At 47.2% G+C, this 24,836-nt stretch overlaps 1 protein-coding gene across 6 annotated transcripts in view; it reads right to left on the reverse strand.

Moving 5' to 3' along the window:
• SH3KBP1 (SH3 domain containing kinase binding protein 1) overlaps positions 1 to 24,836 on the reverse strand; it is a gene marked incomplete at its 5' end in the record, with an annotated part of 262,811 nt that overhangs the window by 41,078 nt on the left and 196,897 nt on the right. For all 6 annotated transcript variants that reach the window (XM_079726907.1, XM_079726911.1, XM_079726910.1 and 3 more), the window contains 3 exons: positions 10,070 to 10,229; positions 12,817 to 12,897; positions 15,372 to 15,423. In XM_079726907.1, coding sequence (XP_079583033.1) covers positions 10,070 to 10,229; positions 12,817 to 12,897; positions 15,372 to 15,423 — 293 coding nt within the window. The remainder of the gene's footprint in view (positions 1 to 10,069; positions 10,230 to 12,816; positions 12,898 to 15,371; positions 15,424 to 24,836) is intronic.

Consider the following 24,836-nt stretch of genomic DNA (forward strand, 5'->3'; position numbering starts at 1 on the left):
CAGCCAGTGGCATGCCCCAATTTAGCCCAAGTTGGGACAGTTAAGCCAAGACATGTGGCCTGGAAAAGATGCTGAAGTGCACAGGAAGCCGAGGCAAGCAAACAAGTAAATAAATAAATGAACAGCAGCAGTAACAGCAGCAACTAAAAACCACCAAAATGACCCCACATGCTTCTGGAGGTGAGTGGGGGGTGAAGGGAAAAAGAGTGGACTGATTCCTAGTAAGCAAAAGATCCCAAGTCCAGATGATGTATCTTTTCGGCAGTCTCCGCTTCCTGCCCTCAGAAGGATCTATTACCATAATGTAAATGTCTGGGTTTTAAGTGCCTAAAAATTGTTATGGGGGCAAAAAAAAAAAAAAAAGGTTGGAAAAGAAAGGAAAGGAAAAAGAAATAGAAAAGCCCCATCCCCTGTACTCAGAAAACCACTGAGCTGCACCCTTTGAATCCTCCATTTTTCCCCAGCTTTCATCCCACCTGGGAGTTATCTACTCATAGGGATGATGACAGATGGCAGATGTGAAGTTTCTAGAGAAATGGCTAGAGATACCCTCTCTTCTCTCTTGCTCCAACCCCACAACCTTGTTTTATCAGCCCCGTCCTATTGCTCACCCCACTCATCCTGGTCCAATCGTGCGCTGAGGATGCGAGGTCAATGGAGATGAAAGCTCCCTCCCTGCTTTCCTGGCTGCCTGCTCACAACATCTCAGACTTAGGCTCTGACTATTAAAACTGGGTATTTGTTTTTCTCTTTCTGACTTACTTCATTCTGTATGACACACTCTAGGTCCACCCACCTCACTACAAATAACTCAATTTCATTTCTTTTTATGGCTGAGTAATATTCCATTGTATATATGTGCCACATCTTCTTTATCCATTCATCTGTTGATGGATACCATATGTAACACATATATATAGAATCTAAAAAAAAAAGGTTCTGAAGAACCTAGGGGCAGGACAGGAATAAAGACTCAGACGTAGAGAATGGGCTTGAGGACATGGGGAGGGGGAAGGGTAAGCTGGGACGAAGTGAGAGAGTGGCATGGACATATATACACTACCAAATGTAAAATAGATAGCTAGTGGGAAGCAGCCGCTTAGCACAGGGAGATCAGCTCGGTGCTGGGTGACCACCTAGAGGGGTGGGATAGGGAGGGTGGGAGGGAGATGCCAGAGGGAGGGGATATGGGGATATATGTATACGTATAGCTGATTCACTTTGTTATAAAGCAGAAACTAACACACCACTGTAAAGCAATTATACTCCAATAAAGATGTTAAAAAAAAAACAATTGGGTAAAGATTACCCGGCTCAGGCCCCCATTTTATTACGGACGAGGGTCCTGGGCTCTAAGGCTGGGAGTTATGAGCCCAAGGCCACACAGCTAATTGGTAGCAAAGCTAAAACTGGATGGAAGCTTCTTTTTTTTTCTTTTTTTTTTTTTGCGGTACGCGGGCCTCTCACTGTTATGGCCTCTCCTGTTGCGGAGCACAGGCTCCGGACGCGCAGGCTCAGTGGCCATGGCTCACGGGCCCAGCCGCTCTGCGGCATGTGGGATCTTCCTGGACCGGGGCACGAACCTGTGTCCCCTGCATCGGCAGGCGGACTCTCAACCACTGCGCCACCAGGGAAGCCCTGGATGGAAGCTTCTTGACACCCAGCCTTATCTTTGCCCACCACACTTGGGGCAGTAATAATCAAAATGCACATGTTTGATGCTTCTAGAGATTTTTCTCTTGCAAATAAGCAACAATAAGAGGGCTCTGCCCATCTGTGGAGGGAGCAGAGATGAAGCCAGTCCTTCAGAAGCGCTCTGTGAGGGGCCATTACTGCCCGGGGAGGTTGAACGCTTCCTTCAGGAAAGGACAAAATCGCAGCAGCAGTGAGCCCAGTTTCCTTTGCTCATCAGCAGGAGGGCAGGAGGAGCCTCGCTCCCCTTTCCCAGAAATGTGGATCTGGAGGTTCTGCTGATCCCGTGGAGCCCCTACACACGCACCCCATGGCCTAAAATCTCCCAGGAATCACAGGCATTTTTTGACTATGAACTTCTCGTCTAAATGTGGGGCAGCCTGAGTGAGGCCAGGGGTGCAGGAAGTGGGAACCAGAGTGGTTTTCCTGGCAGCTCTCCCCTTGCACTGTGTCCTTGTTTGGATGAGCACAAACAGGCTTGGCTATTTATAGTTGGTGAAGACACGTTGGAAGGTGATGGGACATTGCCCACTCAGTTCCCCTCCAAATTTCTGTTCTCCATGCAGACTCTGCAAGTGTGGCTGGAAACAGGCCTCCGTCTAGAGCCCATCCAGGGCACAAGCCCCAAGCCCCTAAGGCCGAAGGATGATGACACCCGCAGCTCCCATCGGCAAACCCACAGCTGGGCCTCTCAGAGGGGCAAGGGGCTTTTGATGCCTGGAGGAGGGGCTCTCATCAGCGCACAACTCTGAGAAAAGTTTGTGGGGTGTCACTTGGAGGAAGAGTGTTCAAAAAAATAGCCCATGGGAAAAGTGTTATACGAACCAATTAGTACCTGTGCCCGTGCAGGGCGTTAATATCCCCCACTGATTCCTTGCCTGCTTCTGGCCATCACTGGCAGGAAAATCAATGTGGCTCAGTCTGAGCTGAGGCTAAGCCCATCACTACTGTTGTTGGATCTTGCTGCAGGGAATGAAATTTATTCTGGGTGAGGATGGAAAGACGTATGGAGAGAAAGTTATACATACAAATGAAATGAGGCCAGCAGCTAAGGTAGACATTTCTACAATGTGACAAGGTATTTTCCCCTGTGGGATTCCTCTGCTCCATAAACCACCCGCCCCCCCTCAGTGCCCAGCCTTCCCCGACGCTCTTGCGGCTCTGCTTCCTCTCTCTAGAGACCTCTCGATGTGAGGTCTGAGGGCGTCCGTGTTTCCTTGCTCCCTCAGAGCTGCTGAGCATGACCTGTTTGTCACCATGTGACAAGTCCTCTCCCAACAAGGTCACCCACTGAGCTCTCTCAAGGGAGGAAAAAAGATTGGTTGAGGGCCTCACAAGAAGGCCCTCAAGAGAAGAACGAGAAGAACTAGGTGCCCTAGGAGTGGCGACGGAAACTGAGACACAGAGAGGTGTGTACCTTGCCTGAAGCTACAGGGTAAGGAAGCAGAGGGGTGGGCTTTCCACACTGGTGGGCCTGGCTCCAAAGCCCAGTAAGCAGTGGGTGGGTAGGAGGCATGTCTCGCCTGGTTACCGTAGTTAACTACCACCCAGAAGAGGGCCTAGCCAAATGGAGGCACTTGATGAATTTCTGAAATAAGGAATGACACCACACACAGCACACACACAAACACGCACGCACACACACACACACAGAGCACACACATACACACTCCTCTCTTATCACTGGATCCGTATGTAGCACCCAATTTCCACCTTTCCCCCATAGCCGAGTTTCTCACAAGACAAGTCTACACGTGCTTGGTCACCCGCCTGTTCTTTCTTCAACTCAACCCTGAGTCTGTCTCTTGCCCCCAACTATTGTATAGAAACCACTTGACTGGGATCACCAAGGGCCAGCTAGTGACCAAAGCCCCTTCAGTCTCCCCGGCTCTCACTTTGGTGGAGGTTCTCATAGTGGGCTTGGCTAACCAGCGGCGGCAGCAGACCCGGGAGCTTGCTAGAAACGCAAATTCTCAGGCCTGAACCCAGACCTCCTGAATCAGAAACTTGGAGAGCAGCGATCTGTGTTTTTTTTTTTTTTTTTTTTTTTGCGGTACGCTGGCCTCTCACTGTTGTGGCCTCTCCCGTTGCGGAGCACAGGCTCTGGATGCGCAGGCTCCGCGGCCATGGCTCACGGGCCCAGCCGCTCCGCGGCATATGGGATCCTCCCAGACCGGGGCACGAACCCGTATCCCCTGCATCAGCAGGCGGACTCTCAACCACTGCGCCACCAGGGAGGCCCCGCGATCTGTGTTTTAACAAGACCGCAGGTGATGCCAACGTACACTCGAGCGTGAGATCCACTGGCCGGTAGCCGCTCCACCCTCCCTTCTCGTGGCTTCCACGGCCTTGCAGTCCACTCACCCTTTTCCACAGCTCCTCGTCCTTCCTCCGCCCTGTAAGTAATGGTTTTCCCCACTGTTGCCTGTACTCTCTCCTCTTCTTCTCTGTAATCTCCTGGAGTGATTATAGCCATTCCATGCCTGTAACTACCATCTGTGAGCCAATGACACCCACCTCTGTAATTTCTAGCCGAGGTCTCTCTCCTCAACTCTCCAAAGACATGTCTTGGTCCTGACTTGTAGAAAAGAAGGGAAACACTCAAACACCACATGCCACATCCCTAGGAATCTCTGAAAAGACATTTAGAATACTTGAGCAATCCAAACTCAAAATGATGGCCTGACCACCCAGGTACACATTCTATCTGCCTGCTTAGGGAACATTTGTGTGCACTCTAGCTATCTTTCTTTCCCTGTTTTTTTTTAAATTAAATGATTGATTAGCTTAGAGCTAACAAGAGCAAAGGTCTTTTTTAGTGCGTTCTTTTGGTGGGCATGGGGACCACACACCTCACAGAACCACCAGGACCTAGAAGTTTACTTTCTGCTAATTTGTATCCTGAGGGGCTTGAAGCAGCTGGGATGCCTGTGTAAATCTGAAGAAAAATTAACTTCCGTGTGGGTAAGTTGGTCTCCAGAGAGACATCTGCCCTTCCCTAAGCACTTAGTTGATGTTTGGCATATAAATGTTTACTTAATCTTTGCCTCAAGCTAAAATGTCTCAGGGCTCAACAGTCACTAATCTCCCAGGGTTTCTCTGGTATCCAGGGCTCCCTCTTCATTACAAGGAAAAAATGTGCAATTCCACTGTTGCTCTCCCTGGATCCGTGTTCCAGTTCTCTCCATACAGCCTTCAGCCTTTCATGGGAAATGTACCTGGTGTGTTTAAGATTTAAAGCAATAGGTCATCTGCAAGTGGCACAGGTCTGGGAAGCCACTAGGCCTCCTGCCCACAGCCTGGTGTCCAAGACCCAATTGCCCACCTTCTCACTGATATTCCTCCTCTGACACAGGCTTCCACATCTGAAGTCAGTGGACAGCGCCCTCTGCGATGCTTGAGCCACAGTAAGCAGCTCCATCAATCTGGAATCTCTTGACTTAATGACCTGCTACCGCCCTGACTAGTGAAACTTTCTTATCACTGACTGTCATCAACTCCCAGAACACCCCGACATCCACCTGGGAGGACACTGGCTACGAGAACATCAGCCTCACCTCATTTCAGCTCTTGCCATCTTCCTGAGCCTATGAGAGCCATGTGGGCAATCCATCCCCTCCCTCCCCTGGTCCCTTCAGCCCTTATGACCTTCATTCATCCTCAGCCACCCACATTCAGGGCCCCTCCCTCTGTGGATATGTCCATCTTCAGATCCACTCTGCCTCTGAAATTGTGGGCACCAACCTCCCCTTCCTGACCAGCATCTCTGGTACTTCTGGCCATCGAGTTTCCCCACTTCCTGCTTCCACTACATCCCTGCTCAGCTCACCTCCTCTTACTTCTTTTAGCTTCACTTCCTTCCTCTCAGTCCCAGAGCCCCTATCACTCAAGCCCTGCCTCCACCAGCCCCGCCCCTGACCATCACTCAAGCCCCGCCTCCACCAGCCCCACCCCTGACCATCACTCAAGCCCCGCCCCACCAGCCCCGCCCCTGACTGTCACTCAAGCCCCGCCTCCACCAGCCCCACCCCTATCACTCAAGCCCCGCCTCCACAAGCCCCGCCCCTGACTGTCACTCAAGTCCCGCCCGTCCCCGCCCTGCCAGTTGCCTGCCCCTCCACTCAGAGCGCTGGCTGCTCTGTGCTGCAGCAGACAACAGGCACGACTCCCTGGCAACTTGGGCCAAAGGTCCTGCTCCCACTTGCCCGTTCTTTGGGAAGAAAATGAGATTATTTACAACTTGGGGTGTCCATGTTTGGGAAGATTAACAAACCTGTTCTGGTCTCTTCAGCCTGCTTCTACCTCTTTCCCCATTGGGTTTATTTTCCTTTGAAGGCACACACCTGCTCTGCCCCTCAGGTTTCTGGCTCGCTGCCTCCTGCTGCATGCAAACTGCTAGGGCTTAGGACAGCCTGCTTCTTTCCAGCTTTTCCTTGGATTTTTTTTCTTTTGGACCCTTCTCCCAAGTTTCAGGGCCTCTTCTCATGACTCCATCTTTATTAAATCGATAATACACATTATGAGACATATAACGTCACATGTCCGTGTGTGTGTATACAACACACACACACACACAAGTTAAGGTATGTTCTGTCATTTGAAATATCTTTATGATCAAATATCAAAACAAGTGAGTAGGTGCTATACTTTTGAGACTCCACTTTCTCAAGTGTGAAGATAGAGGTAGACAGAATGCTCTTTGTACCACAACTACCTTAGTTATATGGTGGGCTGGATGACACCAGCAGACGCTGTCTTTATGCTGTGAGTAAATAACTGATGCATCCCCAAAGCACAGACTTTCAAACAAAGGCACTTATGACCTAGGGGAATCTCCTATCATCATTCAATTTTTAAATCAACTCTGGTACTAAATTTTTTTGGAAAAAGTCTCTTTCTTTCTGTTAAATTTCTACCTACATTTACTGTCTGGAAGTAAGTATGTTAATGGCATGCTGCTACTTGCTCAGATGGACACAAAATCGCGCAGGTGTCCTAGTTCCCCATGAAGACCAGGATCTATAATGGCCAAGCCCCACCGTTACTAAGATCCAGAACAGTGTCTGGTATACAGTAGTCCCTCAATCCATTTCTGTTAAGTAAATGCATCTAAAAATGACTCCCCTCTTCCTAAACTTAGGTATTCCTTTTTCTAAAAGATGCTAGTCCCTGTTTAAATAGAAAGAAATTGATCTCTTCTGGAAGCCACATTTGGCAGCAAGCTTTCTGGCTGGTGAGAGGAAGCTTGAGCCCAGACACTGCAGCTGGAGTGGCAATGCCTCATGCCTCATTCCCAGTAAGAACAGCAAATGGTGACCGAGCGTCCATGTGTTCGGACCATCCGTCTATCCATCCGCCCATCTACCCATCCAGTCAGGTAAATCCTGGCGAGGATTCGGGTTTGCACAGCAGACAATACCCCTTCTTGGAGGACTACCGACACAAAACTGTTTGACGTTAACATTCCTACCTCAACTACCTTGGTGGAACAAAACAAGTTCATAAACCAGTACACGGGTTGGTTGTCCGATGTAACTGCTTAGCAAAAAATATGAAATGCGTGAGATACTGAGAAACAGCAAGCCTTTCTTCGATCTTCTTACATTTTTTTATGTTGAAATCCATGGCACACTAGGTGACTTAGAATATAAGACGCACATGCTACAGAGCTTGTACAGGGGCTGGGAAGGATGACAGGAGAGCAAAAGTGAACAAAATGTAAGCACTGGCACCTCCCCCCCTTTTTAGGAACCATGGCATTCAACAAGTGTATTAAATGAGCCACTACCATATGCTCAACCCCGTAAACCATGTGGAGATGACAAAACACACTCTTGATCTGCTTTAAATCTGGTAAAGGAGTCCGGGGGTGTGAGCATCCCAAGTGGCACAGCATGGGGCCCCGCACCAGGCTAAACACGGGGTGTCAGGCGTTTGGAGGAGAGAGCAATCGTGAGAGATAAGGGAAGGCTTCCAGGAGAGGGGCGTGCTAACTGGGCACTTAAGTCGGGCAGCACTAACGGATGCATGAGAGGCAGCCAGGGAAGGAGGGTGGCACTGTCAAAAACCTGAGATTCTCACAGCGTGGATGTGGACCAGCAGCATCAATTCCCAGACCTATCCCAGACCTACCGGATCAACGACCGTGGGGGTGGGACGCAGCAATGTGTTTGAATATGATGTCCAGGTGACGCCGATGCACGCTCAAGCTTGAGAACCACCAAGTTAGAGCAGGCACCGTCCTCCCTTCAACTGTCTGTGCAAGCGGTCAGAGCAGGTACCGGCTCCTCAAATGCTCCCAGCCTTGCCCGGGTCTGCCACTTCCAGGGATTGGCAGGGAGGAAGCCTGGGGCTTGCCTCTCACTCCCTCCTTTCTGCAAACCAGTGCCCTGGGAGCTTGGGAGGTCGGGGACTGCCCACCCTCTCCCAGGCTGCTCAGATGCCACACACAATGTAAAGAACAGTTACGCTTCCCACTGGCTTCTGTACAAACGCCTCTCACGCATCTTCCTCGGTGGCTCATCCTTCTGATCCACAGCTGGATCTTGGGAGAGCTGGAGGTGGGGAAGAGCTCAGCAGAGGCGGGAGGAAAATGGGGCTTCTGTGAGCCCAGAGGGTCGGAGGTTATCATTCATTCCCTGCTCCCGTGCAGGTCTAATCGATGGCTCGCAAGGCCTGCACCTATCTCCTAACGAGACGGCTGAGAGCAGCCTTTGAAGGCGCAGAAGCCATTGGAACCGCACTTCGCTTCGGATCGGATCATTAGAGCAGCAGGAATATTCTGGAAATCGTTACTGACTTCATCGAAATGCCTGTGGTCCCTGGAAGACTATAAGAATTTGGCAGAGCGTGGCTTCTGCTCTCCTTTCACCCACCACAAAGCGATGTACGACCCCTGCTGCTCCCTCCTCCCTGTTTGTGGAGCTCATGTTCTCTTTGGAAGCACTTAGGTTTACATAACCTTTTCCTTCTGAAGTGCAAGCTCTGGGCCGACCAATGCTACTGAAGTGGCCCTTGCTAAGGTCATTGGGGCTGGCAAGCGGCCTCATCGTGCGCATGTCCGTCAGCAGAAGAGGACACAACACGTAGGGGCCTGACCCACTCAACAGTGGCCCTGGTCCCGTTAGTTTCCCCTGGGGCCATCATAGGGGAGCAGTTGTTTGATTGGATCTTGGGGGACACCTGCCGAATGACACAAGTGAGCCAGCCGCTCCTCCAATGGGCTCACATACCTGAGAAAATTTTGTGTTATGTGTATTTTACCACGATTTAAAATTTTTTTCTAAAACGTAAATGAGCTATTTTTGTTTCACTCCAGTATACCCAGTTTGACACACAATCATAAATAAGACAGTGAAAGTAAAGTTGATTTACAGGCCCGAGGCTACATACTCGGATATTATACCCTTCCATCCTTTTAGATGCATTTCATGATCATACACAATGTGCAGACAGGGAAGGTGAGGAGAGACGGGCAGTGACCTGCTGGGGCTCCCACTCCTACTATGACGTGAGCCTGGAAGCCTGCCTGGCTCTAGCACGAGGACACTGAAGCCCCATGAGATTCTCACCATGCAAACTTAGCTCAGAAGAACAAAAATTCAGTGAGTGACTGTGTGTTGACAGGTCCATGTAAAGACCTCTAGGCCACCGACTTGCTCCAGTATATTACATCAACACGTATAATATGCATGTAACGGTAGAAAGTTCCAGCAATGAACTTGTGGAGAGAACGTGACACTTCCTTGTCCCTTGTGGTGGGCATCTCAGGTCTGGAAGGCACAATGTCCAACTCTGATTCCATATCACTAACACAGGTGTCCAGCCAGCCAGTGAACAAATTTGAGTTTTGCCAGGCCCGTCTCGGAACTCGTGCCTGAACGAAGCATGCCCCTTGCCTTTGAGGGTCTCATAGTTCATGGACATGGACATGGACATGGACACTAAGACAACATTTGCCAGACTGGGTCCTGGGTCCTACAATAGGGCTGCACAGGCAAGAGCAGAGGGAGCCTGGGAGTGTGGAGGGGGCCACCCCAGAGCAGGGAGAGGGCCAGGGGATGGAGCTGCCAGTGAGATGCACGCACCCAAGCCGGCAGGACATCCAGGGGTGAAGGCGGGCATGCCACCCGCACTTCCGGTCGTAAGGGCAGCTGGCCTTGCTCTAAGGAAGCACAGGGGGAAATGCCCACGCGTGAGCAGGGCCTAGGTGCCAGGACCTGGATTCTCATCTCCAATCCTGAAACCCAGGCTGCGCCCCCCGGCCTCACACCCGCTTCTGCCTGAGCATGGGAGCAAGGACCCAAGTGGCTGGAGTCCAGCGTCCTGCGGCTGCCCTGCCGCCGCCCCCGCCCCAGCGTCAAGAGCGGAGCAGTACCTGGTATGGGTCAGGGGACCCGCTGGTCGCTCCGGCCTCCTCGGGGGCAGCGCACCTGGTCTGCTGAGAGAATTGGTCTTGGGTGGCCGCGGCTTTTTGGGCGGTATGGCAGGAACAGAAGGCTTCTGTAAATCCAGTTTTGGCTCTCTCTCTGGTCTTTCTTTAAGTCATTGTTTAAAGAAGCATAAAGAAGACACATAGAACTAGTGTAAGTGACAGTACTGAAGACTGCTTGTTTTCTGCTTAAAAAAAATCACTGACGCTGTTTGCCAAGGTCAGGATGGAAGGCGAAGAGCATCATCTCTTCTTGGTCAAGTTAGAAAAAGCCCTAAACAATCACAGCCCACTGTTCACCTTTGCTCATGCTGGTCCCTCTGTCTGAGGGCCCTTCCGGCCATTGCCCACCCTTGGAACACTCCTACTCATACTTCACTGGGCCTACTCACATTCTGCCTGGCTGAAATGCGACACGGTCATGTTCCATTCTCAACAGCTGGACCCACCCTCAGAGGCAGACTTTCCTACTCCCTCTCCTGAGCTGCGAAGGACAGCCCTTTATAAACAGGCTCCACTTGAGTACTTTCTGGGTGTCTGCATTGGCACGGCCTGCAGGCAGTCAGCCCCCATGGGCAGGGCCCACGTCTTGCCATCTCTCTAGAACCCGCATGGTGCCTGGCACTGAGCAGGTGCTCGGTAAATGGCTGATGGGTTTGGTCAATGACCAGCGGGACCTGTTGGGTGTGCGGAGGAAAGAGGCCTGACGTCTCCCAGGTCAGCCTGTGTAAAGCACCAGGACCCAACAATTAGTTCTGGATGCTTTCTGTGCACAGTTTCACCTCGGAAGGTAAACTGGGACTTCACAGATATTTGGTCTCTGGAGGGTTTTGGGTGTCGGAGCTATTAGAAAGAAGTTAAAGCCAGATCTGGTGCCATACTGGGCAGTGCTTGGTGGCAGCTTCATGTTTTATGTCCCCACGTTTCTCTGTAAAGATAGAGCTTCAGGGAGCTGCCCACTGGAGGACAGGCAGCATCCCTGTGCTCACTTGGAAGCTGGAACTGTGAACACGTTTCACTTGCAAACACAAACTCACATCGTTTGGGTGACCAGGCAGATGGGCAAAGCTTTAAAAAGCCCATCAGGTATTGTACAGACATCACTGTGCTTATCCCCACAAGATTTCAATAAGGGAACGTGCTCCATCCAGGAATGCTGGGAACTCTTTTACTGGTCCGCAGGGACCAGAGGGGGCACCAGAGGAGGAAGGGCTCCGCTAAAATACAAAGGAGGGGGGATTCCTCCTGCCTCCTGGGAGGGACGGGAGCTCCAGCAGCCTGCAGAACGAACGGGAGAGAGGGTTCGTGCCCACCTACTAGGGAGGCCAAGTCTCAAGGTGGGGCTGGTTTGCTGTCTTCCCTGCTGCTTCTGTCTCCTGACCCACTGCGGCACAGAACAAGGCATCACGGGAGGGGAAGGAAGCAGAAGTGTGTGGCCACTTGGCCAACCAACTAGGGCGGTTGTTCACACGTAAGCCGAGTACATATGCTAGTCAGCATGGAACAGAGCAGGCAGTGTCCTCATCACAGAGCCTGGCTATGAGCCCCAAACCAGCCATGTGTCTTCCGTGAGGACAGAGGCGGTGTTTGGTTATGTCACAACACGCACACTTTTATCAAAGAACTATTTGTATGGTACACACTCAATAGCTATTTTTTCATCGATCTGTGACGCAGACCTGGCCTTCACAAGGAGCTTCCACAACTCAAGTTTTAACTGTTCACTGTGAAAGAAAGAGGTATAACTTCCTAAGAACTCGCAATGTTGGTAAAACTTCTGGCAGGCTGATATAAAATATTAAATTTCACAAAATTTCATGAGGCCACCCAGGAGCATCTCCAAAGAATTACGTTCATTAATTCAGCATCTCTCTTGTGACTTACAAATAACTGCTTTTGAAAACGGAACTTGCTCTGCCTGCTGTTCATAATGATAACGTAACACTTTCCCCGTAAAATGTGTGATCGATCAAATCTTAGACACCTAATAAAATGAGTCCTTCCACAGCATGCAGATTTCTCTGGGAGGGACACGCAGACCATAGGAGTCAAACACATTCGTAAAACTGACTGTGTGATACAGGTTACGGTACTTCCCTGAAAATGACATTTTTGACCCCATTAAGGGGACTGTGGGCACTGGGCTGCTTCTCCCAGTTTTGCCATGCCACCCCCTCCCTCAACATTCCTGACCGAGGACATGTGTCTGCAATATAGTAGCCAGAGTCAAAGGCCCAGCAGTGACTGACAGCTTTCATTTGTCTGGATGGGAACTTCTCTAAGCCACACCCACCCATCAGCAGTTAATGAGCACCTGGGGCACGAGGCTGGCTGGGAACCGTGGCCAGTACAGCGGGGCCCTCTAGGAACTTACAGTCAGCATGCGGACTTCAGGATGCTGCTGGTGTGGGGAGGGCGGTGATGGCAGGAAGACTGGGATGGAAGAGCCCCAGTGTGTTAAGTGACTAGGCTGGTTGTTTTTCATTGGATGAGAAATGCCGGCCCAAAGAAGCACCACATAACCCTCTCTCCTATTTCTTTAGAAACAGGAAATTTAAAAGCAATCAAAACAAAACCATAATCACCATATTCCAAAGAAAAAGCAAATTCTGTGGGTAACAGGGACCAGCCCTGCGACAGGCAGCTCTGTCTCTTGCCGTTCTAGAAGTGCCAACGAAGACCTGATCTCATACCTTTTTCTTCTGTTCTATTTGGAAGCGTTTCTGGCCTTTCAGGAGGTATCTTTTTAATTTCATGTTTTCTTTCAGTGGTACCTGGTGGGGAAAGGATGGCAACGATTAGGAAATGTTTCCCCCATCCATTTATTAGATGCACTAGCATTTTAAATATTTATCAGGTACAGCAAAGTCAATAGGTTTTTTTCTTTCCTAAGCTGAGTGCTGGTGTTATCTGGCAAACACAAGCTGCTTAGAAACGGAGCAGAAGCCATTTCTGGCACATGTCATTAAGTTTGCCTGCCTGTGCATCCTTCATTTACAAGAACACCACTAACATTTATTGATATTTAAATCTGACCTCCTTACGCATCAAAGTAAGGAAGACCACAGGAGACCACTTGGTGTGGGTGGGGAATGTATATAAATAAATAAACAAATCCACAGGCATAAGAAGATTGTTGTTTTATGCCACCAAATTTGGAGTGGTTTGTTACGCAGCAATAGTAACTAGAACGTGTATTTTTTTAAATTGAAGTTTAGTTGACTTACAATATTATATTAGTTTCAAGTGTACAACACAGTGATTCAATATTTTTATACATTACACACCACACAAAGTTATTAAAATATTATTGACTATATTCCCCATGCTGTACATTACATCCCTGTGACTTATTTATTTTATAACTGGTAGTTTGTTACCTCTTAGACACATTTTTAAGTGGAGGAATGTACAGAGAAGATACGGTGGTTCTCCCTAGGTCCTTTGCATCTGAATCCCTCACGTATTACATTTTCCCAAATGTGCCAATTCACCCTTCCTCTTCACACGCCTGGACCACAGCTGCTTCCCACACCAGGGAACTTCATCAGTGTCAGCGGCCTCAGGTCCGTAAGAGTACTTGGAAAATAGCTGAAGCATGAAACGCATCACAAGTACTCCTCTGATTTATGGACTTGGTTGAGTGCTTGACAAACTCCTTATACGACCAACCTTATGGATGTGTGCTTGGTACTAAAATCTCAATTACACAGCATCAGAAGGCAAAAGAACTTAAAATAAAATCCACTGAACACACACTTTACCTTAACTCTTTAATGACTCACTACAAGTTAAACACTGTATCTGATTTCTATCAATTCTGTATCTGATTTTTTTTCCTCAAATAACCAAACACAAGGAAAACCGGAATATCTACCTCCCCATTACAAAGCAGTTCCCAAGATGATACAGCAGGATAAACGAGCAGTAGTAGTAATCTAGGAAGATTAAATGCCGTCATGCTTTGCCCCTAGAGATCCAGCACAACCTTTTCAAATTGTCTTAAAAGGATAACAATTTGCCTACCATGCTACGATCTGGTCTCCTAATGCTAATGAAGAATTTCAGTACCATTCCTAGAGACACAGGAGGAACTGACAGTCCTACTACCATGAAGAATCCAACCCTAGTTACATTCTAGGCCACCTGAGCCTGGGACCACTCAACTCACCTCCTTGGTCTCTAACCTGTCACCAAGGCTTCCATGGAAAAGGATCTTCAGAAAAAAAGCAAATCAATAGTCTGCTGTTTTAATTTCAGCAAAATAAAATATTTATCCAGCCAGAACCACTAGGTGGCAAAGTTAAACTGCTCAACACAAACAAGGATGGGGGCTGAGCAGGAGATGTAATTAACATCCCGTTTGGGGGCTTAATCTCTGTAATTCTCAACTATGCTGAAGGGAATGGGAAAGGAATGTGAGGTCAAGCTGATTTTTTCCCCCCAACTTGGTGGGCCAAAAGAACGGGAAAAAATCACTCCTAATAAATCTGTTGAATAAACCAATCTGGAAATGTATTCATACTTTAAATGCTACAGAAATATCATAACTATGCATGTGTAGAATTAAAAATACCCCTACTCTTCTTCAGTTTTAGTTGTTAATTTTTTTAAATGCCACTTAACTAGTTATTCACGGAGGAGTTTCTCCCTAAAATTTGTTTTAACAATGATAAAGAGGAGTTCTATAGGGAACTAGGGATGCTCATCTTTATGTATGAGACGCCAGCGTACAATGAGTTACCAAGTGTCCAACGGCATCAAGTCTTCCTATAGTATTCAACCTTAACATCTGAGCCACACAGAAAAAGTGAATTAATTGGATTCTTTTCCAGATGAGAAAAGCATCATGAGGGAGGGAAAGTATTGCTAGAAAAACATCTTTTGTTGCTGGGGGCAAGTGAAGTAAGTACAAATTTTGGTTAACCACCCGGGACAGAAATCGAAAATTCAGCACTGCTATACATGCCCAGTGAAGCTGTGACCCACGGGAAGCAGCTCTCCCCAGGCTGACCCTCGACGGGCAGGCACAGGCAAAGCAGACAACCAGTTCCTTTCTCCACAAAAGGGGTTTATTAAAAAAATAAAAATAAAAACAAAGCAAACAAAACTGGTTTATTCTGAAACAAAGTCTTTCTGGTCATTCTCTTTGGGAGGCTATATCAGGGATACATTTTAATGATATGTTTCTTTGTTAGGGAAAACAGTAAGAGAAAGACTGTGTTGACGGAAGTGAAAGGTATATTACCTGCCCCTTGCTTGATGACGGGAGCCGATGGAGGAGGTGGCTTCTTGGGTCTCTGAAAAATTAATCAAAATGATACCACATGAGATTGTTGGCAGGTCTGGCCTCTCACATAAGGACCATAGACAGTGTTTTCTAGATGTAGTTTGGACAGTCCAGAGAAGCTCTCCAAAAAAATTGAGCAATTCTCTCTCCAGGGACGTCAGGTTTTGGCACCTTTAAACAAGTACTAAAATAAATTCAGTCTGCAAAACAAAGCTCTGATGGACAAATGAAATACCATTTCCCCCTTTCTAAATTTGTAACAGCCTTCTGGAAAAGCGCGGCTCAGCAAAAATGGCCTGAAACCAGCAAGCACAATGGTACTCCTACGCTGAAACCGCATTTGCAATTAAGATTTAATCTGCTGAATAACCAAGCGATTCAGAAAGAGTCACTGGGATGGCTCTAAATTAGATCCGCTCTGGATGTGGGACCTGCAACAAAATGCAGGCTGAGGGGCCCCTGTGGCTGGGTAGGGTTCTAAGCTTTCTACCCCTTTCCACCCCAAGGCTGGTAGGCCATTTGTGAGGTTCCCCCACAGACCAGTCATACCCTGGAAACTGGAATGGAGTTTCTTCGCATATCAGCCACTATTTGTTTTTCTCTCACACCCTATCATTCTGGAGGGGATGAGGCAGCAATGCAATCAATGGCATCTCCTTGCTCACCCAGGATTCGCTGTAGGTGGGAGACAGGCTGGACTTGGCAAATGTCCTAGGGCCGAGAATCCAGCCAGGGCACAGTTCTTGGGCACCATTCTTGCACAGGGGAAAAGGGGACCAAAGGCAAGGAGAGAAACATCTCATCATCAACATCATTAAGGAAAGATGGAAATGGGGAGGGTTTGAGCATATGATCCATGTTGCTGCTGACACCTGTCCTGACCCTCTCTGGGTATCATATACTTGTGACTTTAAAAAAGCTCCATGGACTCTCTTCTGCATGCTGAAGAAGTACTGATGTGACCAGCCAAAGCACCCGACCATCCTCAGCCCGACCCACCAGTGTCTCCCGGTGCCTGATGCAGCACCAGGACACAGGAAGAAACGGTTTTAAGTAAAACCCACAGAATACGAGACCCACAAAGAACTGTCTCAGGGAGCATCACAGCACGTAGGCTCTGGACTTGACATTTCAACGCTTCTCTTTACTAGCTGGGTGATTTGGCCAAGTGACCCCAAGTAAGAGTATAATATGGTGGGCAAGAGGCGGGGCTTCAGAATGTGGCTGCCGTTACACATCCCGGCTCTTTCCGTTTTTAGCAGTGGACCCTGGGCAAGTGACCTCACCTAGATGAAATTTCTCATCTGTAAAATGATAATATTACTTCCCTCTTAGGAGGAGGCGGTTTCACAGAGGGAATCAGTAAGCACTGCCTTGCCCAATCCTCGTGACAACTCTATGAGGAGTGATATTATTATGCCCATTTTGCAGATGAAATAATTGGGGCTTCAGGAGATGAAGTCATTTCCCCAAGTCACCAGGCTAGTAAACGGGGCAGGGGGCCAAGAGTCCAGTCCAGGGCTATCTGCCCCACAGGAATGCTCTTAACCACTGTGAAGGGGCCATCCTGCCAGAGGGCATCCACAAAACAAACCATCTCACGGCCATAAACCACACAGAGTTTACAAAAGCACAAGAAACTGTAGTATGTCAACATTAAGGGGAAGAAAAAAGGGTATTGAATTGCAGCTACAGTATGAGCTCAGCCATGTTACAATATATTCAGAAAGGGGAAAAGACTGGAAAGAAAGAAATTTATAGTGCTGATCTCTTGTAGGATTATGAGTGCATATGTGTTTCCTTCTTAATATTTTTCTGTACTGTCTATATGCATCCAAACTTCATTATAAAAAAAAAAAGAAGGATGCTCCAAGGGCCACCTCTGCATGGGTACAGGCCCTCCACCCAGAGCTTACGACTCTTCCCCTGTTGCCAGCCCCTTCCAGCTCTCTACCCTGACTCCTTTTTCCTTCCTCTCTTCTCTGTCTTTGTAGAAATTAGACTGGGGACAGATGTGTGTTTACCTAATGAAGTTGAAACTCTGCCAATTAACCTTCCTTTACCTCTGGATCAGAGTAATTTCTTACACAGGAAACTGCCAACACCCCGTGGCCTAATTCTTCCCAGCTCAGCCCCAGCAATGCCCACCCCCTGGACGGCTTCCTCACTCTCAGTTGTTGGAACATTTTTCTAACCAATTTCACATGAGCCTCCTCTTACTGAGGCCGTTCCCCCAGCGACCTTGCCTCAAACCACAGGGCCTCAAATAAAAAAAGACAATTACAAGTCATCATATTTTCCAAGATTACTGTGCAAAGAAAAAAAAACTCTTAGTGTTGTGTCAGATTTGGCATGTAATACACGAAATGCAACAGGGCAGGGCGGAGGGGCACCGAGAGAGGGGATGGGAAGTACTGTGCTCCCCAACAGCGTGTGGAGAGCGTGGTCATGCCAAGTGCCTGCTCGGAAGGCGGAGGAAGCAGGCAGGGGTGTGAGGCTGTGTCGGGAGCCCTAGCAGCTGCGGAGGCAGGTGGGGCAGTTTGGAAAGGAAGCAGCAGTTTGTGAGCTGTCTGTCTTGCATTTACCAGGCCTGATCAACGCTGGCCAGGTGCCTGCTTTGCTTAGTAGCAGAGGAGGTTTACAAGTTGTCCTGCTTTTTTTTTTTTTCCTTGACTGACTTTGGCCCTGATTTCATCAAACTTAGCCTTCCTGCCTCCTTAGATGAGAAATGATGCCACATTTTTCAAAGGACATGTCTTTTAAGATAATTCGGAACAAACACCAGGGTCAGGGTTTCCTGTAGCTCTAGACCACTCCACAAACGATTAATAAAGTATTCACATGAGCTGACAATGATCTTTTTTCTTTTCTTTTTCTTTTTCATTTTTTTGGCCGTGCCTCGCAGCTCACGGGATCTTAGTTCCCCAACCAGGTATCGAACCTGGGCCCCGGCAGTGAGAGCACCGAGTTCTAACCATTGGACCAGGGAATTCCCCTGATTTGTTTTTTCTTTTAATGCCACAGGAAGACAGGGCAGTGAGAACTGAGAAGGCAAAGTGGGTAAACCGGTAGCAAAAATGTGGCAGTAGAAAATTCATCACGGGAGTTCATGATTCTCAAACAAAAAGACATAAGCACATCACGTAACTGATTTTCCAGGTTAAGTAGTAGGTCAACGCTTTCTCTGTTGAATTTACCAGCATTAACTAGCTCCTGCAGGTGCGCAGACAGAAACATCCTTTCAACTCAGTCAAGTATTTTAAGTCACAATTTTTTTTTAACATCTTTATTGGAGTATAATTGTTTTACAATGGTGTGTTAGCTTCTGCTTTATAACAAAGTGAATCAGATATACATATACGTATATCCCCATATCTCCTCCCTCTTGCATCTCCCTCCCACCCTCCATATCCCACCACTCTAGGTGGTCACAAAGCACCGAGCTGATCTCCCTGTGCTATGTGGCTGCTTCCCACTAGCTATCTACCTTACATTTGGTAGTGTATATATGTCCATGCCACTCTCTCACTTCGCCCCAGCTTACCCTTCCCCCTCCCCGTATCCTCAAGTCCATTCTCTAGTAGGTCTGTGTCTTTATTCCCATCTTGCCCCTAGGTTCTTCATGACCTTTTTTTCTTTTTTTAGATTCCATATATATGCGTTAGCATATGGTATTTGTTTTTCTCTTTCTGACTTACGTCACTCTGTATGACAGACTCTAGGTCCATCCACCTCACTACAAATAACTCAATTTCGTTTCTTTTTATAAGTCATGAATTTTTTAGAGGCACTTGTTCTATTTATTCTCCTCCCTCCACAGTGAAAATAAAACACTCCAGCTCCAGGCCCAGGTGGCGTCATCCTGCTCAACTGGCAGGTCAGCGCTAAGAACAGAGGACGTCAGAGCTCTGAGTGATCAGAGGGTCCCCTTTAAGTTGAGAAAACTGAGGCCTAGAGGGGCCATGTTAACAGCTAGGTTGGAGCTAAAATGGGCCCAGAACTCACATCTCTCAGTGTTCAGACTGGCAAATCATTAAAAAAGAGCCAACATGAAAATGTTCTTAAGAAAGTCAATGGGCAAACGTTTTCTGATTTCTGGGAGAGCAGAATGCCTTCCATGGTCTTCACACGTGCGGGGCACACAGGCCTGGGTGCACGTGCATGTGCATTTCCCTGCATGTAGATCTGTTGGCTTGGACACAGAAGCAAACACCATCCTTCAAAGGATATATGAACTAGATTTCATTTCTTACCGTTATTACCGGGAAGGAAATAGATCTGAATGTTCTGGAGTGAAGACAGCAGGAAGGCAGGTTTTGCTTCCTGCTAAAGGATTTCATAATTGATTCTGCCCTTTGTCTGGCAAGTCTGGTCAGCCCCAAGTGAAGGAGCACGTCAGCTGGCTCAACTGTCCTCCCTGGCAGGAATTACGATTTGCCACTTGACCTCTCAAGCCAGTTTGCCTTCAGAGCTCTGGGCCCAGACATGTGACTTGTTGAAAATAACCAGAGGAGCAGACTCCTCATGGCTGGGTACCCTTCAGGGGGCTTTGTGAGAGGAACATGGTAAGGTTCTGGAAGCAATTTTCAGCTTGATTTTGAGGCTTGGGAAGCCCTCCTCCAGGCATCTAGCTAAGTTCTCTGGAGGTGTCTCTGTGTGAGGCCGGACAGGGGACACAAACAGACAGTTCCTGACCAGGGTACCCCTCATGGCTCTAGAAACACATAGGGGCCTCCACTCTGCCCTTTTCTCTCCTGTCCCTGGTGGACTGGCAGCACATTGGAAGAGTGCGTCTGGGGCTATGCCCCTCTGCACCCTACAGAGTCCCCAGCACAGGAGATCACAGGGGGCTACCAAAAAACCTGCTCTTGGCAGGGTCTCTCTCTCTTCCTCTCCTTGGCCTCTGGGCTGGTGGCCTACATGCATTGTCTCCCTCTTGGCTGGACCCATCTAGACTGCCGGCCTGTTGGGTGGTCACCCAGGCTTTGGTGTTCGGTTTCTCTCTAAGATGCTCTCTCAGTTCACTCCCTTGGCTTACCTCTTCACGCCATCTACCCCACCCTGAAAGTGGTGCCTCGACTCCATGCCCAGACCTCACACCCGGATGGATGGATCTGGGCCCCCCTTTGTCTGGGAAGACAAATCTGACAAGGGATCTGGCTTCTTTCTGCCCCTCCCTCTACCCTTGCTCCTCTTTCATGCTATCACAGGAGTGAGCAGCTAGTAAGAGGGGAGGGAGAGAAGGAAAGGAAGGTACACCTTGTCACCAAACGACCAAAGGACAAGGGATTCCTGAGTGCCAACCATATACCAAGCATGCTGCTAAGGACTGAATATTTGTCCACTGAATGGACACAAAATTCTTATGTTGAAACCTAATCCCCAATGTGGTGGTGTTTGGAGATGGGGCCTTTAGGAAGAGATTAGGTCATGAGGGTGGAGCTCTCATGAATGAGATTAGTGCCCTTATAAAGTAGACCCCAGAGAGTTCCCTCACCTCCAGGACACAGCAAGAAGACAGCTATCTATGAACCAGGAAGTGAGCCCTCACTAGATGCCAAATCTTGGACTTCTTAGCCTCCAGAAGTGTGAGAAATTTCTGTTGTTTATAGGCCATCTACTCTATGGTATTCCGTTATACCAGCCTGAACTAAGACACACACTGTTAGACCCTATGAAGGAAAAGCTTGGGACGCAGGTCTGCCTTCAAAGAGATTACAGTTCAGATGGCATGATGAGAGAGAATCACTTCAGGCAAGAGTATATTGAATGAGGTGCTCAGTTGGGAGAGTAAAGGCTATAAGTACCAACAGAGAAGGGAGAAGGAGTGCCATCCAGGCCATGTCAGGGAAACTCAGCTGGGGCTCTGTCATTAGGCCATACTTGGGCAATATCAACACCTTGGCAATCCCCATCTCTGCAGGTGAAATTACCCAGAAAATTAAATGTACAGACAAATAATGCCAAAGGTGAGTTTTATTCATAATGTTGCTTATTATAAGCACAAATTTGTTCCCTTTTGGAAGACTAAAAACAGGGAAATAATTCATTGGGCATCTTCAAAAATGAGAAAGAAGAGTGGTTCTCAAAAGGCTGAAGGACGTGACTAGGAATAAAGAAAATTTTGGCCGAGGACAGTGCTATAACTGGGTTGTCTGATGATGGGGGCTAAGGTAAGGGGCCTCCTTAGAACTTAGTAAAGAGAATGTGGTCTGAGTTAAACCAGCAAAATTCACCTACAGTGGATTAGCCATTATGGGAAGCAAGCAAGAGACATCCTTTCCTAGGCAAAGAGGTAACTTACCTCAACATAATAAAGGCCATATATGACAAACCCAGAGCCAACATCATTCTCAATGGTGAAAAACTGAAACCATTTCCACTGAGATCAGGAACAAGACCGGGTTGCCCACTCTCACCCTTATTATTCAACATAGTTTTGGAAGTCTTAGCCACAGCAATCAGAGAAGAAAAAGAAATGAAAGGAATCCAAATCGGAAAAGAGGTAAAACTGTCACTGTTTGCAGATGACATGATACTATACATAGAGAATCCTAAAGATGCTACCAGAAAACTACTAGAGCTAATCAAGGAATTTGGTAATGTAGCAAAATACAAAATTAATACACAGAAATCTCTTGCATTCCTATACATTAATGATGAAAGACCTGAAAGAGAAATTAAGGAAACACTCCCTTTTACCATGGCAACAAAAAGAATAAAATACCTAGGAATACCTACCTAAGGAGACAAAAGACCTGCATGCAGAAAACTATAAGACACTGATGAAAGAAATTAAAGATGATACAAACAGATGGAGAGATATACCATGTTCTTGGATTGGAAGAATCAACACTGTGAAAATGACTTTACTACCCAAAGCAATCTACAGATTCAATGCAATCCCTATCAAACTACCAATAACATTTTCCACAGAACTAGAACAAAAAATTTCACAATTTTTATGGAAACACAAAAGACCCCGAATAGCCAAAGCAATCTTGAGAAAGAAAAAAGGAGCTGGAGGAATCAGGCTCCCAGACTTCAGACTATACTGCAAAGCTACAGTAATCAAGACAGTATGGTACTTGCACAAAAACAGAAATATAGATCAGTGGAATAGGATAGAAAGCCAGGAGATAAACCCACACATATATGGTCACCTTATCTTTGATAAAGGAGGCAAGAATATACAATGGAGAAAAGACAGCCTCTTCAATAAGTGGTACTGGGAAAACTGGACAGCTACATGTAAAAGAATGAAACTAGAACACTCCCTAACACCATACACAAAAACAAACTCAAAGTGGATTAAAGACCTAAATGTAAGGCCAGACACTATAAGACTCTTAGAGGAAAACATGGGAAGAACACTCTATGACATACATCACAGCAAGATCCTTTTTGACCCACCTCCTAGAGAAATGGAAATAAAAACAAAAATAAACAAATGGGACCTAATGAAACTTAAAAGCTTTTGCAGAGCAAAGGAAACCATAAACAAGACGAAAAGACAACCCTCAGAATGGGAGAAAATATTTGCAAGCAAAGCAAATGACAAAGGATTAATCTCCAAAATTTACAAGCAGCTCATGCAGCTCAATATCAAAAAAACAAACAACCCAATCCAAAAATGGGCAGAAGACCTAAATAGACATTTCTCCAAAGAAGATATACAGATTGCCAACAAACACATGAAAGGATGCTCAACATCACTAATCATTAGAGAAATGCAAATCAAAACTACAATGAGGTATCACCTCACACCAGTCAGAACGGCCATCATCAAAAAATCTACAAACAATAAATGCTGGAGAGGGTGTGGAGAAAAGGGAACCCTCTTGCACTGTTGGTGGGAATGTAAATTGATACAGCCATTATGGAGACCAGTATGGAGGTTCCTTAAGAAACTAAAAATAGAACTACCATACGACCTAGCAATCCCACTACTGGGCATATACCCTGAGAAAACCATAATTCAAAAAGAGTCATGTACCACAATGTTCAATGCAGCTCTATTGACAATAGCCAGGACATGGAAGCAACCTAAGTGTCCATCAACAGATGAATGGATAAAGAAGATGTGGCACATATATACAATGGAATATTACTCAGCCATAAAAAGAAATGAAATTGAGTTATTTGTAGTGATGTGGATGGACCTAGAGTCTGTCATACAGAGTGAAGTAAGTCAGAAAGAGAAAAACAAATACCGTATACTAACACATATATATGGAATCTAAAAAAAAAAAAAAAGGTCATGAAGAACCTAGGGGCAAGATGGGAATAAAGACACAGACCTACTAGAGAATGGACTTGGGGATATGGGAAGGGGGAAGGGTAAGCTGGGACAAAGTGAGAGTGGCATGGACATATATACACTACCAAATGTAGAATAGATAGCTAGTGGGAAGCAGCCACATAGCACAGGGAGATCAGCTCGGTGCTTTGTGACCACCTAGAGGGGTGGGATAGGGAGGGTGGAAGGGAGACGCAAGAGGTAGGAGATATGGGGATATCTGTATATGTACAGCTGATTCACTTTGTTATACAGCAGAAACTAACACACCATTGTAAAACAATTATATTCCAATAAAGATGTTAAAAAAAAGCAAACATGTATTAAAAAATAAAATAGACCATGATAAATGTCAAAAAAAAAAGATACATCCTTTCCTATAAAAGTTTGGAACGTACAAAACTCCCGCCGAATGATCTTAAGGTTGGCACTCCACTGTAATGGAGAATGTGGGAAATCTATTTGATTGAACCGCGATATGTCTGGAGATGGACAATGGATGGCAAGGGGCTGATCAGCCATGAAAACCAAGAAAAATGGAGAGTTGCTGAGGTCACAGGTGTGGGGCTCTTGCCAGCATTCTCTGGGCTTAGGTGAACCCAAGATACAGTTCCCTTGACTCCCTCTTCCCCCTGGTGCCTGAGGGGGCCTCAAGTTGTACATGCAAGACCCTTCGTGAAAATAACTAGCTCCTCTTCTTTTCATTCCTTGCTCTCCCGGAAGTCACCAGGTAAATGTGGTTTCCTATAGAATCTGGCTTTTAAGGAATCAGGCTGAGAGGGAGCAAATGCCCAGGGCAGGCAGACCTATGTGCTTCAGACGGGCTGACATTTCAGTTCCTGTTGTGATTAGTAAGCTGCCAGTCTGCTCCCCGGGTAAGTCTCTGTGAGTTTGCAAATGTGAGCCTGCATCACAGTTACAGGCATCCTTAGAAGTCTTTGAGGGCAGGGTTCTGTATCCCTGAGGCCGAGAGGCAGACCCTCCACTGTAGAGCATTCACTGGGGAAACGCCTCTGGGAATCTCAGCAATGCCCTGGTTTTCAACATGGCACAAGCTCACAAGAGCCCCTCAAATCAGTGCATGCAAGAACAGTACCATTTTCTGGTGATTTGAACACTTTCTT

This window comes from Hyperoodon ampullatus (genome assembly GCF_949752795.1).
Source record: "Hyperoodon ampullatus genome assembly, chromosome: X".
Classification (NCBI taxonomy): domain Eukaryota; kingdom Metazoa; phylum Chordata; class Mammalia; order Artiodactyla; family Ziphiidae; genus Hyperoodon; species Hyperoodon ampullatus.